The sequence below is a fragment of the Barbus barbus genome (genome assembly GCF_936440315.1).
Source record: "Barbus barbus genome assembly, chromosome: 4".
NCBI lineage: Eukaryota > Metazoa > Chordata > Actinopteri > Cypriniformes > Cyprinidae > Barbus > Barbus barbus.
This window is the reverse complement of record NC_136732.1, coordinates 10,674,001-10,689,746: the sequence shown is the minus strand read 5'-3', so window position 1 is coordinate 10,689,746 and position 15,746 is coordinate 10,674,001. Positions and strand designations below refer to the sequence as shown.

Sequence of the window (15,746 nt, the reverse complement as noted above, 5' to 3'; positions counted from 1 at the left end):
AAGCAGAGAGATGCTTGTGTAAATCACACACACACACACACACACTGTCTTGCTCTATTTGACGTCCTTCCCATCACATAATAAAAGCAAGAGCACAAATGGAGCGGAATCAAGCATGAATTGAGTAAAAGATGTTGCTTTGAGAAAAAGATTCGGCTTTATGCCCTTTTACACAACACAAACACAACATGAGATATCTGTCTTATATTTTAATCTTAAGTACAGTATGTTAAAAATAGGCTAAACATGATCCAAAAGGTGATGTTGAGGTGAGGTTGTCAGTCTCTGAAATAAAGCAACACTTAGTAGGCATCATTGCAGGTGCATTAGTGTCAATGGAGGAAAAAACATAAGTAAGCAAAATTACCAAAATGAGGAGCCAAAAATGTGTAAAACTTATAGAACAATGACAGGTACGATAATAAAAACAATTAATCAACCCACTAGTATCTTTGGAAGAAGTTGTGTTGTTACACAATCATTTGATGTATATATATGTAGTTGCAGTGCCAAATTTGGACAAATTTTGGTACATGACAAATTCAGAACAAACAGGTATAGGAATAGACTTTCTTGACATAAAAATATGGCTGTTTTGCCATTTATTTTACTTGGCACATACAAAGGTTTGATAATACTAAAACCCAATGGAATGATACAAAATCATTTTTGAGCTCATATTCTGGATAAAACAAACAAACAAAAACTGTTTGGTATATTAGTGCCTTTTTTATTATTTACTTTAATGACATATCTTCCCAAGAGATTAACTCATCCCATTTAACTGTACTAACACTCTAAATAAGAAGATAAAAGTAAAATATCATTTGTATGAAGTCAGCGTAACACTCATAACACAATATGTGCGTGAAAGTGGTTAGATGTGCATGTAGAAATCTATCAGAGCCAGAATTCAGCTACAAGAGAGAAAGTTTGGCACATTTACTTTTACCTACCAAATAATCCAACATGGGTAGGAACCCCCAAAAAGGATCACTATCAAAAAACACCATTTTCATCATATCAGCCATTCAGCGCTAAAACAGCTCATTTGTTTTCTATAAACCTAAACAAATCAGTTTCAATATTCTACACAAGTGGTCTTCATGCATGGTCTGGAGGACCCCAGCATGGCACATTATGGATGTCTCCTTTATCTGACACCAATGAGCTGATTATATAAATCAGGTGGGACATCCGAAATGTGTAGCCCTGGAGCCTTTCTGAGATCAACTACTTAAATTCACTCTTGAAAATAAAGGTTCCAAAAGAAACCTTATGCAATGCCAGAAGAACCACTTTTGGTTCCCCAAAGATCCTTTCGGGGAACAGTTCTTAAAGACAATGGAAAGATTCCATGGACGTTAAAGGTTCTTTATGGAAGCATGAATGCCAATTAAGAACCTTTATTTTTAAAAGTGTTCACTGATAGTACACTGTTTGCAGTCGCAAGGAAGGCTGCATAATGCACAATTCGATTTGCACAGTTGATTTAAAGTTCTGCTCTTAAAGAGTTTGTTTGAATATGATACAATATGTCTAACATATTTGACTTCATCCACAAGGTGTTTCAAATATTCAGCTCTGCTATGTAAATTTGTAAACTTGCATCTCTCTTTTTTTTTTTTTTGTCTACCTCCATACATGTTCAGTCACCGAATCCCATGTTCCAAGCATTTGATAGATGATTTTAAGGACTCGCTAAGGATCTTGATTAGATTAGCTTTAATGCAGGTAGATAATAACATGTCAAATACAAAAACATAATCATAAAAATCAGTATTAGAAATAGATATGCTTTTAAAAATACATCTTCACGTGGGCTTCATGGAATCCAGCATGAAATCTTTGGGGGTAAACAGTCCAAAACCTCTTTGTTCGTTGACTTGTTTGTGTCCAAAGGCCTGAATCTCAAGTGTCACTGATGACCTCTTCAAAGGAGAGACTCGATCTTACTGCTTAAGTCTCCTCCGAGAGAGTCTCCCAGGTCAAAGAGTTGATCGATGTTGACCGTTGAGCTACAGAGGAAGTCGGGACGGTTGCCCTCCTCCACCTCCGACCAGGGACTCTGGAGAAATGCAGTGGCCAGGAAGGTTTCCTCATCAAAGTCTGCTTCGCTGCTCCTCTGAGTTTCCATCAACACATGGTTCTCAACGACACCTCCAGGAAGTTCGAGGGGGCTGATATGGGTGCCTCTAACCATCAAGTCCTCGTCTTGTGGTATAGGACTCAACGGACCCCCTTCGTTCAAGCTTAACTCTCCATTCAGGGCCGAGTCTAGCAGGGCGTCCCAGTCAAAGTTGCCCTTCAGGGAGCTTAAGTCCTCTTGCTCGTCCATGGCCAGCAGTGGGGAGCTTGAACGTCGTAGAGCTTTGCTCCCACCAGTCCTGTGGGTGTAAGGCTGTTTCCTCTTGCTGCCCTTCCCTGAGACCCAACAATTCAACATGGTGGCTTCAGCCAAACGAGGGTCCCAGTTCTGATCGGCTCCCGTGGCTTCCTCGAACTCTTTCAGGAGCTGCTGGGACTCGGAACTCACGCAAAGGTTTCTGGCCACCCCTGCGGTGGCTGCAGCTTGTCCAGCGTGAGAGTTCATCCTGAGGCAGTTCTGAAGAGCTGGGTTGATCTGCACAGGGGGCATCCTGCGCTTCTTGTAGGCACCGTTGAGGAGACGGTCTGCGTACTGGGGGTCGATCTTCCAAAACCCACCTTTGCCTGGCTCATCCTTTTGCCTTGGGACTTTTATAAAGCATTTGTTCAGCGACAGATTGTGGCGGATGGAGTTCTGCAATGATGAAGGAGAAAATCCATGATAATATGTATTAATCTCCTGTCTAATCTATAGTTCAGTTGTTTATTGGAAGTTGGCTTTATTATGATGCACTTAAACATATGGAAGTCATGCATTAAAGACCCTGGGAAATAGCTTGAGTGCATTTTCTTTTCTTATGTGGATGTATTTCTTATTGAAAAAAAAAAAAATGTTGGGCAGGACATATCATAGGGATTGATTACTTTTTATTACTTTAGGCTTTAGTTTTCAGGTAACTCTTTAGCCAAGAGTTACACACCAAGCCGACGCCGACAAACTAGTGGCGACGAAAGCAGACTGCGGGGTCGGAGACGACGTCGGCAGCGTCTTGGTCCAAAGTTGCCCTGACACACCAAGCCGACGGTCGACACCCGACGGCCAAGTAGGGTTTTTTTCTCGCGCACTGGTTCGCAAGCTGAACAGCCAATCAGAATGATCAGATGGCCCGACTGACCGACGAGCTCGACACCGATTCAACATGTCGAATCGGCCGAAAACAAGCCGACAAGGACCAACTTCAGCTGATGGCACGGAACAAATTGTTGCTTATCTGCTATTGCTGATAAGAAGCAGGAGGTATTATTGAGAAGGACTTTCGCATTATCAACAGCATTTGATTGGACAAAATTTAGATATGCAAGTAAATTCAAAATGCATTGTCAATATTTGTGGCCATTTCCTAGAAGAGGAAGATTGTATCATTTAAAAGTCTATCTCTCAATATATTAATAGACTAAATGGTAATTTTGTCAACTTTCAGTAGTATGCAAGACCACAAAGCTAACAAACATGGACTATTAATAGCTCCGAAAGTCCAATTTTGATTTCGTAGGGTCTTTAAAGGCCTCGACTGTGTATCAACAAATCAGGCATGCCAACCAATCACCACAAACTAATTACATTTAAATGAAGCACTGACCTCCCAACCCTGGTTAAACATTGTTTTGAGTTTAAATATCTAAAAACTGAGTGAATGTCTACGTTTTCTTCAGAGAAAAGAGGTTATGGCTAAGTGGTTTATTAATAATTCACCAAACCATCTAAATCTTTTTTAGAAATCACCCTTTCTTTTTGTAAATATCCAACTTATGAGCTCATTCTTCCTCCTCGCCTCACTTTGAAAAGCAGTTTAAATTATAAACCTGTCTTAAGGAGACAAAAGCAGACAAATGTCCAATGTGACTTTTTTACTCTACACCTTACTGCACACTTCTGCTGCGATTCTTAGAGCACACACGTCATTAGTCGAGCTCTTACTCTGTTTGGTGGTCATCCAATAACTAAAAATATCAAGCCTCTAAACAAAAACAGGCTTCTGAAAGGTTTCTATTGGTCTCTCTCCAATACACAATACACTTCAGCAGGTGCTAAGAAGGCTTTCTCTCACTCCATTCTGCTCAAACAATAGCAAAAGACCCTTTGCCACATATGCAAATGAGCCATCTATTAAGTGCAACTTTTAAGTGCAAATGAATGTAAGGCATTAAAACAGTTGTAACGTTCGACTGCAGCATCTTACCTGCCAAGTGGGGTCTGCGTGGCGGAAGTAGCAGAAGTTGTCTGTGATCCACTTATAGATGCATGAGAGGGTGATTTTGGTTTTCTTACTGGCCTGCATGGCCATGCAGATGAGAGTTGCATATGAGTACGGTGGCTTGATATGAGGGTTGGTCTTATAATCGACTTCATCTGGACAGTGTCCGTGAGCTACCAGGCTGGGAAGAGCTGACAAGCAAGGCGTCCTGAAGAAAGACGCCGCTGTGGGTTTGCCCGGGGTCAGCGGCATACCTATGGACGCTGGATCTCCTGCTAAAGGCGACGAGGGTCCATCCGAGCATACTTGGCTCCTAAAGAAGTGGCTGTGGTGATGGCTGGATTGGGAGGTGCTGGCGTTGAGAATGGAGAACTCCTGCAACCACTGGAGACTAGTGAGGCTGTCGTCTAAATTGTCAGAGCTGCAGCTGCTGCTGTTGCAGTCGACTGAGCTCCGGTCCAGCTGCTCGGCCTGAGCGGCGGCCGTGACCACCTCCTCCTCAAGCCCCACTGAGCCCTCCGGCCAGGGGTCCGTGTAACTCATGGAGAGCATGGTCCCGTCCCAGCCAGATCCTGAGGAGGAGACATAAAGTTTGAGCGCAGTCAAGTTTGAAAGTCATGTGGCTTTATTTGGATTCTCCAGGGGCCAGTTGCATAAACTTAGCCACCACGTTAAGACTGTCTTAAGAACTAGTTTAACCAACTAGCAGTTGCCAAGGGGTAATCAGTCTTACTTTTCCAATACAAATAATACTAATCTACCTTATCATAACTGATTTAAAAAAGTTACGACCATTCTTGAAGAAACAAATTAGATGACTAATTTTTTAAGACTAGTCTAAACAGTTTATGCAACTGGTAGAGGTCACAGACGTTTCCTGAAACTTCACAGGTCAAGCTTTACTGTAACAGCTCATAACTGGAGTCTGTGAGCACACAATAGAGCAGATCCCAAACAAACAACATTCCTCAGCACGGCAGGTGCACCAGGATTCAGGAAGCTCACAAAATACTGCTCTGCCCTCAATATTCAGAGAGGCGATCTGCTATTGTTAGATAAGAAAGAGCTATTTCTTGATTTAACCTATACAAGTAAGTTTAAATTAACATGATTAAATCATTTAGGTTGATTCAGTGATTTTAAATATAATTTTGACTTGAATAAACCCAGTTAACTTAGATCTTTCAATTTTTTAGGCTGTTTTTTTTTTGTTAGTGTAGTTTAACAAAACATAATAAATTATTATTATTATAAGCTTACTTCATATTCTTTTTAGTCCTACAACTTTATATTATTATTATTAAAATAAGTAATTTTATCACAGGTATACATTTAATGACTTTAATGAAATATAAACACATTTTTGAAACGATAATACGTTTGTCATGTCTTTACTCACCTGTCTTTACTGATAGCAGGCTTGAATAGCATCCAATAACACAAGAGCTGTTTTCAGAGATGTTTTCCGATGAAGGCGCAGTAGCCTCCAGTCGTGAGACTCCGGGAGAGTGTCTCGGTTCGAGGTCTGCGGGGCAGCAGGGGCTCAGTTTAATACCTGCCGCAGGACGTTTGTCCGTCACCCCAGCAACGCGACGCCCCACTGTAAACAGCTTCTCGTTCTTCTATTGGCTGAGCGGTTGTTATGGTGACTGGGCGCACGTCCGTTTCTCGTCTGACTGGCAAAGAAACAACGATATTTTACAAACAAGAGACGATAAAAACACATTGTGTTGTTAATAATGAAATTATATAGTTCCTTGAGGGAAATAATCAAACGAAAACAACGCTAAACGCATATTCCAGTTACCTGTATACTTTTGAATTTTTTTGTTTTGTTTTGTTTTTCATTGAAAATAGCATTTTAATACAAATTAAATGTACTTTTGCTACAAGAGTTATTTCTACATGATCTTATGCTTAAAATAACTTTGGATATCCTGATATTGCCAGGTTGATTCATATATTTATTATTTTATTTGAATTTGGGTTTTTTTAATGGCATAAAACAGGTTCATTTAATGCTACCCCATTTAATTATTTATTTAAATGTTTTATTTATTTATTTAAATGTTTTATTTATCTATTTATTTAAATGTTTTATTTATTTATTTATTTATTTAAATGTTTTATTTATCTATTTATTTAAATGTTTTATTTATTTATTTAAATGTTTTATTTAATTATTTATTTATTTATTTAAATGTTTTATTTATTTATTTAAATGTTTTATTTATCTATTTATTTAAATGTTTTATTTATTTATTTATTTAAATGTTTTATTTATCTATTTATTTAAATGTTTTATTTATTTATTTAAATGTTTTATTTAATTATTTATTTATTTATTTAAATGTTTTATTTATTTAAATGTTTTATTTATCTATTTAAATGTTTTATTTATTTAAATGTTTTATTTGTCTATTTATTTAAATGTTTTATTTATTTATTTAAATGTTTTATTTAATTATTTATTTATTTATTTAAATATTTTATTTATCTATTTATTTAAATGTTTTATTTATTAATTTAAATGTTTTATTTATTAATTTATTTAAATGTTTTATTTATTTATTTAAATGTTTTATTTTTTATTTATTTATTTAAATGTTTTATTTATTTATTTATTACTATCAATAATAATAATTTTAGTAGTAGTAGTATTGGTCTATGTTGGTTTCAGCACTGTTTCTGGATTACTAAAGTAAGTTTGGTCTTATGTCTGAAAAGCAGTTTGTTTCATAATGATGTTTTGCTTCTCTTTCTCTCATTCAGAGTCAGTCTGCTGATTGGCGGCTGTCACATGTGAAAGTGCTTGAAGAAGGAGCAACGGTTGCTTTTGTAGAGTTTCTTATGCCACACTAACAGAGCTCTCAAGAGGACAATCTGTCTTGTATCTTTTTATCTTCCCTCTATGTTACAAACAAAATGTTTGCAATCCCCTTTGCTATCTGAAGAAATGTGCTCAAACTCTTAACACTTATCGCCCTAAATCTGTCCTCAGAGCAAGCTTGAGGTTTATCCCCTTTAGTGACTAAAAAGGACTGTATAATGTGTCATTTGTGTGGAAGCAATCCTAATACGTGCTACACAGTGTTGTTGAATGCAGTCTGACACCTGAACTCTTGTCAAGGAGGCTTTAGACTGTCTCAGTCCCATTAACAAGCATTGTATTGAGAGTAAAGAGAGCATTTCTGAAGTCCTTTCCATTAGTGACAGTCATGCGTGAAATCACTCTAAACGCATTCCTCCTTATTGCTTGACCCCGACATGTTAGTTTTCGGTCTGAACTGATTGTTCAAGACCATTTTAGACCTGTTCTTCCTCTTCAAGTAATCAACAGGTGGCTTTGATATGATTAACAAACCAAGCAATTTCTTAAATTCACTCACAATTGAATCAATCTTTTTGTTTTGAGTCTAAAAAGGAAAGCAGTGTCCTGCCATTCTTCAATGCTTTAAAAAGTTGACTAAACTGTTCATGTTATCATTATCAATGTCTAATTCTAATATGCCAACCCATTCTCTTCAATTTACATTTTTTAAATGGTTTTATTGATAATAATGTGTTCGCCACTAGAGGGCGTCATCATACAGCTGCTCACAACTCAGTCTTTGCAATAGGGTTCACCTTTCATTTGTTTATGTTTTATTAGATTTTTTTATTCCATCATATCAACATTTTTCTGTGTTTTATGTTTTATTTGCTTGTTTAGCTATAGATGCTTTCAATAAATAGGCCTTTAAATTTAATATTAGCCTATAATATTATTAAAATATTTTCTCATGTTAAATTAAATAACAAAGATCAATCCAAATAGCATTTATTTTAAATAACGAAGCAAAAGCTCATTTTTTCGTTTAAGTTAAAACATTTCCAAAAATTAATATGGATATGATAAAACAATAGGGTAGCCTAAGTTGGACATGATAAAGCAATATGTTTTATTTAAACTAAAATAACATTACGTTTTAAACAATATACTGTTTAAAATAAACCTGTGGTTACTAGAACATTTGGAAATGTAAAAATCACTGACACACCATGTTGGTTTAAGATGGCGCTTGATTTGATAGCTATTTTTAATTTAGTGTTGTGATACTTTTGGGGCCACTTCTCAAGCAAGAGGACGAGCATCAGCTCTGAAGATGGTATGAAGTCCTCTTAGTTTCACTTTGATCAATTAAAAGTGTTCAAACCTGTCACCCTCACCTTTTAACTTTTGTTGTGCAATGGTCAAGATTGCTAATAAAAGATGTGTGGCGACTGGCTAATAGAGGGCGCCGTCCTGAACCACGCAAGCACAAAATAATAATTATTATAAATTATAAGAATTGATATTTATATGATAGAATCATCTGTAGCAAAATATAAGCTTTCCCTGTATGCCGTCTCTGCCTGTCCGCATGCCTCAAGACAAGCAATAAAAACATCATCCACACAAACAAGGTCCAATTGCTGATTCAAGACACTTTTAATCAAAGAGACATACATTGCATCCAAGGAAAGCAATTTCTTGCTTTCTCTGGAAATCAAAACCCATATTTCACTGCTAAAGTCAGGACATGTCTGTAGGGGCTGGATAAAGTAAACCAGTGTCTCGCCAGTAAAATGTTGATGGATGACGATTGCAAAGAAAGATAAAGGTGAGTGACATATATTAGGCATGCATGAGTCCCTGCCGAGGGGGGCCCAAGTCAATGCTGCTTGGGGGGCCCAGAAACCATATTGACATAAACAAACTGTCTATGTGTGCTCCTGTTTAGTAATTAATTTAATTTTTCTTTCTGTTAAGGGGAGACACTGCAGGCAAAAACACTTTTTTTGGGCTTTTTGGTTTTTCATAAAGCATTTTTTCAGACTAGTGGGAAGAAAACATCCAAAAGACACTGTTAAGTGTTTATTTTATAGCACTTTATCTATTTGTGCCAATAGATTTCAATTCCAATACATATTTTTAAAGGCCGTTTTCTCAAAATGAGTTTTCTCTCCTACATTTAGCCATATTTCTCCACTTCAGTAGCACTACAAACACCAAACGTCTTTATTCATGTCTATATCCTGAAAGGTTTTACAGAGGGATCTGTTCATATATAATTTGCTTGATCATATACAACATTTGTTTTCTGTCTGTTCTAAGTATTATGGAGTGACAAAATGAGATACCCAAAATTCCCTCTGTAAAAACTTTTGACTCTAATATGTCAATAAAATGAAATAAGATTTTTTGTTCTAGAATGTATGCAAATTAGCGCATATTTAATTAAATAATGCCTCCTAACATTTTAGAAAGCTTGTAATACAAAAAAATTGTGCAATTATCTATGTAATCAATCAGCTAGGTAAGTAGGTTTTTTACCCTATTCACCTGCAGTGTCTCGCCTTAACTTAAAAATCTAACTTTTTGTTTAACTTTAACTGTTTATCATAACATAGTACTGAGATATTTACTGAAATTGCTGGATGTGGCACAGCCCTATCTAGAAACTTTTCCACCGGCCGCCACTGACTTTCTTCTTACATCATTTCTCAGAGTAGATGAATGCAGTTGAAGGTGCGGTTTCTATTGCCTTGCCATATATCCAGCATGCAGTCTCTCACTGCTAATACGAATGTCACTGTATCCTTCTCACAACCAGATCACTGAGTTACAACTCAATACACACAGAACGCAGAAGAAACGCCCAGCTTCATTACATTATAGATAGCCTTCTCCATAACAGGCTTTCTCTGACACCCGGTCTGAATTATTCAGACTCTCAGCTGGGTGGGTTGAAAGAAACTCCTGAATTCATTTCAAAGCACTTGCTAACAAAAGGCCCATTTACACCTGACTGAAGGCTTTATGTTCTTGGGACATAAGGAAAATGAATCAGTCAGGCAAATGGTTACACGTGTCTTTCACTTATTTATTTATTTATAATGTAACTATTATTATTATTATACTGGTCATTTTAATGTATAAAACTGGTTTTGTCTTTACTCATATTATAGTCTAAAAGAGTTCAGTGCACAGTATACCATGTGTGTATCCAGTAAAAGCAATGTAAATAGAAATATTTTCATCATTCTTACATTTTGTCTTTGATGGGCATAAAAAACAAAAAATCATTCGAAAGTCAAAAATGGCTTTCAATGTTGAACCTTATAATATAATATATATTATATATAGTAGCCTATAATTTCCCCCTCTGGTTCATGTTATTTACTTATTTATTTGTTTGTTTGTTTGTTTTTTAGTTTATTTATTTATTTTACTTTCGTCCTTGTTTTATTTTTGAGATATTTTGACATAACACCAGCTTTCTCCATTCTTTTTCTATTCTATATACTTGTTTTCTTTTTATTTATAATAAAAATGACCCTCTAACATTAGTGTTCCCTATTCTTTTTCGATTCTATCTACTTGTTTCTATATATATATATACATGGACAGACAGACAGACAGACAGACAGACAGATATAGACAGATAGATAGATAGATAGATAGATAGACAGACAGACAGACAGACAGACAGACAGACAGACAGACAGGCAGACAGACAGACAGATATAGATAGATAGATAGATAGATAGATAGATAGATAGATAGATAGATAGATAGATAGATAGATAGATAGATAGATAGATAGATAGATAGATAGATAGATAGATAGATAGATAGAGTCAGATGATAGACAGACAGACAGACAGACAGACAGATATAGACAGATAGATAGATAGATAGATAGATAGATAGATAGATAGATAGATAGATAGATAGATAGATAGATAGATAGACAGACAGACAGACAGATAGATAGATAGATAGATAGATAGATAGATAGATAGATAGATAGATAGAGTCAGATGATAGACAGACAGACAGACAGACAGACAGATATAGACAGATAGATAGATAGATAGATAGACAGACAGACAGACAGACAGACAGACAGACAGATATAGACAGATAGATAGATAGATAGATAGATAGATAGATAGATAGACAGACAGACAGACAGACAGACAGACAGACAGACAGACAGACAGATATAGACAGATAGATAGATAGATAGATAGATAGATAGACAGACAGACAGACAGACAGACAGACAGACAGACAGACAGACAGACAGACAGACAGACAGACAGACAGATAGACAGACAGACAGACAGATAGATAGATAGATAGATAGATAGATAGATAGATAGATAGATAGATAGATAGATAGATAGACAGACAGACAGACAGACAGACAGACAGATGATAGATAGATTGTCACGGTATATTAATCTACTGCCTCCTTCATGTCTCGTGTATCATTGTCTGTGTCTGTGTATTGTGTGCGAGTGGGCGTGTCCCTCGCTCGTGATCAGCGCGCCAGCTGATCTCAATTCCCACACCAGCTGCTGCCAATTCACTCAGCTATAAAGCCTCACTAAATCTTCTCTCCCTTGTCAGATCGTTGAATGTTCCTGGATGTGTTGGATGTGCCTCAGTCAGTGTCTCTTCGTGTACCTTTGTCTTCCTGTTCGTGTTCGAGTGTGTCAGAAGTCTTCGTCCCACCCGGATCATCACCTGCACTGGATTCATCCCCGACACTCTTCACCTGCACTGGATTCATCACCGACACTCTCCACCTGCACGCTGTTCATCTGGTCCCTGCGCCACGACATCATCCGAGAGACTGTTGTCTGTATTGTGCTGTGTATCTGACTATTAAATATAACTTCACCTGCATCTTTGCTTCCGCCTCAGTTTCGTGACAGAACGATCTGACCAGAGAATGGAAGCAGCAGGCGGATCATCCTCATCTCTGGAGGACTTCCTCAGAGCCAGCGTCTCTCGGATGGATGCCCAGGAGAAGAGCATGAACGAGTCCGGGCTGGCGATTCATGCTCTCATGGCGCAGGTGTCCGAGCTCACCCAGAAAATGGAACATCTGCAAATCTCTGCTGCGCCACCCACACCGCCAGCTCCCCTCATACCACCAGAGAGCGTCTCCCAGCCAGAGCCCCGCCTACCAGCTCCGGAAAGGTATAGTGGTGAGCCGAACTATTGCAGAGCATTTCTTACGCGTTGTTCTATGCATTTTGCTCTGCAGCCTAGGACCTTCGCCAACGAACAGAGCAGGGTGGCGTTCGTGCTCACCCTTCTGACTGGGAGAGCAGCACTATGGGGAACGGCAGTGTGGGAGAACCAGGATCCATGCTGTACCTCGTTTCAGACACTCTCCGCCGAGATGAAAAGAGTCTTTGACCGCGCGGCCGCGGGAAAGGAGGCGGCCCGGATCCTCGCGGATCTGAGACAAGGGGAGAGATCGGTAGCGGATTACTCCATCGAGTTCCGGACCTTGGCGGCAGAGTGTCAGTGGAACGAGGAGGCGCAGTGGGATATGTTCCTGCATGGGCTGGCTGACCGCGTCCAGAGGGAGATCTATATGCTGGATTTACCCACCACCCTGAATGGGCTGATCGGACTGGCTCTTCGGGTGGACTCCCGACTCTCGCGAGTTGAACGGCGGAGGGTTCCTACTCGATTTCCGGAGGAAACGCCGACACTCAGAGCCAGTGACAGGGACGCGGTCAGCCCCGTCTACGATCCCGAGCCCATGCAGGTCGGGCGAGCTCGGCTGTCTCGGGAGGAGAAGGAGAGGCGGAGGTCCCAGGGCCTTTGCCTTTACTGTGGTACGGCGGGACATTTCGCATACAACTGCCCAGTAAAAGGCCAAGCCCGGCAGTGAATCTGAGGCTACTGTCGGGTGGGATTTCCGCTGAAAAGACCTCATTTACATCTACACTCCTCCCGGTAAGACTAAGGTGGACAGCACACACTCACGACGGTCAAGCACTATTGGACTCTGGGGCAGAGGGTAATTTTATGGACCACAAGTTTGCTCTCCGAATTCAGGTTCCCCTCCTACCCCTCACTCATACCATCTCAGTCCACGCCCTCAATGGCCAAACCTTGCCTACCATTTCCTTCACCACTGGACCCATCACACTCATTGTATCTGGCAATCACACTGAAATCATTTCATTTTACATTCTGGACTCCCCCCTGGCACCCATTGTTTTAGGACACCCCTGGCTTACCAAGCACAACCCCAGGATAGATTGGCAGCAGAAATCTGTATCGGAATGGAGCACTAAATGTCATGAGTCTTGTCTTGTGTCTGCTTGTCCGTCTGTTTCTGTTTCCACTTTGCAGGGGATTTGTCTAACGTGCCCACGGAGTATCTAGACCTGAAGGAGGTGTTCAGTAAGTCTCGTGCTGCTTCTCTCCCTCCACATCGTCCCTATGACTGTGCCATAGAGTTATTGCCAGGTACGTCTCCGCCTAAGGGCAAATTATATTCACTTTCTGTTCCAGAGAGAGAGGTTATGGAGAAATATATTTCTGATTCTCTAGCAGCGGGGTTCATCCGGCCCTCCTCTTCTCCCGCGGGGGCGGGGTTCTTTTTTGTGGGGAAGAAGGACGGATCACTGCGACCTTGCATTGACTACCGAGGGTTGAACAGCATCACGGTAAAGAATACCTATCCTTTGCCGCTGATGTCTTCAGCTTTCGAGAGGTTGCAGGGAGCGTCGATCTTCACTAAATTGGACTTACGTAGCGCTTATCATTTGGTCCGCATCAGGAGGGGGGACGAATGGAAGACTGCTTTTAACACCCCCAGGGGGCACTTTGAATACTTGGTCATGCCCTTCGGGCTGTCCAACTCCCCGGCAGTCTTCCAGGCACTCGTCAACGACGTGCTGCGAGATATGGTCGATCAATTCATATATGTTTACCTGGATGACATATTGATTTTTTCTTCTTCTCTCCAGGAGCACGTGCAGCACGTTCGACGAGTGCTTCAGAGGCTGTTAGAGAATGGGCTTTTTGTCAAGGCGGAGAAATGCGCTTTTCATGCACAGTCGGTTCCTTTCCTAGGGTACATCGTGTCGTCTGAGGGAGTGCGCATGGACCCTGACAAGGTTAAGGCTGTGGTGGATTGGCCAAGCCCAGACTCCCGCAAGGCCCTGCAGAGGTTTCTGGGGTTCGCCAATTTTTACCGGCGGTTTATTCGCAATTTCAGCCAACTAGCCTCTCCTCTGACCGCCTTGACCTCCCCCAGAACTACGTTCAGGTGGTCAAACGCAGCTGAGGCTGCGTTTGCCAAACTGAAGGACCGCTTTGTTTCAGCCCCCATCTTAATTACCCCTGATCCATCACGTCAGTTCGTGGTGGAGGTCGATGCGTCAGAGGTGGGGGTAGGTGCAGTGCTATCCCAGCGCTCTCCGGCAGACGACAGAATGCATCCATGCGCGTTTTTGTCCCACCGTTTGTCCCCTGCCGAGAGTAATTATGACATTGGTAACAGAGAGTTGTTGGCAGTCAAGCTAGCATTGGAAGAATGGCGCCACTGGTTGGAAGGGTCGGGGGTACCTTTCATTGTATGGACTGATCACAAGAATTTAGAATACATTAAAACTGCCAAAAGATTGAACTCTAGGCAGGCTCGGTGGGCACTTTTTTTCGGACGTTTTGACTTCACTCTCTCGTACCGCCCGGGCTCCAAGAACATCAAGCCCGATTCTTTATCACGCATTTTTGACCGTTCCGATCGCCCGTCTACTCCCGAGTGTATTTTTCCGGAGACCCTTATCATCTCCGCACTCACATGGGAGGTCGAATCGAAGGTCAAGACGGCCTTGCAAGGGGTAACGCCTCCGGTCGGTTGCCCACCGAACCGGTTATTTGTGCCAGAGGGATTACGGTCCGACGTTATTCAGTGGGGTCATTGTTCCAGTGTGGCTTGTCATCCAGGAGTCAGTCGCACTACATCTTTAGTCAAGCAACGATTTTGGTGGCCACTTATGGCTCGCGATGTTCACAGTTTTGTTTTGGCTTGCTCAGTTTGTGCCACTGGTAAGACTTCCAATAGACCCCCAGATGGGCTCCTTCAACCGCTGCCGGTCCCTTCGAGACCCTGGTCCCATATCGCTCTAGATTTTGTCACCGCCCTCCCACCCTCTCAGGGTAACACGGTAGTTTTGACCGTGGTGGACCGGTTCTCGAAGGCGGCTCACTTTATTCCCTTGCCCAAATTACCCTCAGCCAAGGAGACAGCGGTAACAGTCGTTGACCATGTCTTTCGGTTACATGGCCTCCCGACGGACGTGGTTTCCGACAGAGGTCCCCAATTTGTGTCCAAATTTTGGCGAGAGTTTTGTAAATTGCTGGGTGCTACTGTTAGTCTGTCCTCAGGGTTTCATCCCCAGAGCAATGGTCAAACCGAGAGAGCCAACCAGGATTTGGAGAGAACGTTGCGATGTCTGGTCTCCAAGAATCCTTCCTCATGGAGCCAACAACTGTCAATGGTGGAGTACGCCCACAATTCGTTGCCAGTGTCATCTACGGGCCTATCTCCGTTTGAA

The 15,746-nt window shown here is 40.7% G+C and overlaps 1 protein-coding gene across 1 annotated transcript; it reads right to left on the bottom strand.

Annotated features, from left to right (window-relative positions):
- Positions 1 to 711: 711 nt before the first annotated feature.
- On the bottom strand, positions 712 to 5,939 carry LOC306869151 (forkhead box protein J1-A-like). The gene is made up of 3 exons (XM_079415779.1): positions 5,743 to 5,939; positions 4,329 to 4,915; positions 712 to 2,782 (listed from the first exon to the last, which is right to left on the bottom strand). Exons 2-3 carry the CDS (start codon positions 4,893 to 4,895, stop codon positions 1,934 to 1,936), a joined length of 1,416 nt encoding a protein of 471 aa, XP_079271905.1. The 5' UTR covers positions 4,896 to 4,915; positions 5,743 to 5,939; the 3' UTR covers positions 712 to 1,933.
- Between the last annotated feature and the right edge of the window lie 9,807 nt (positions 5,940 to 15,746).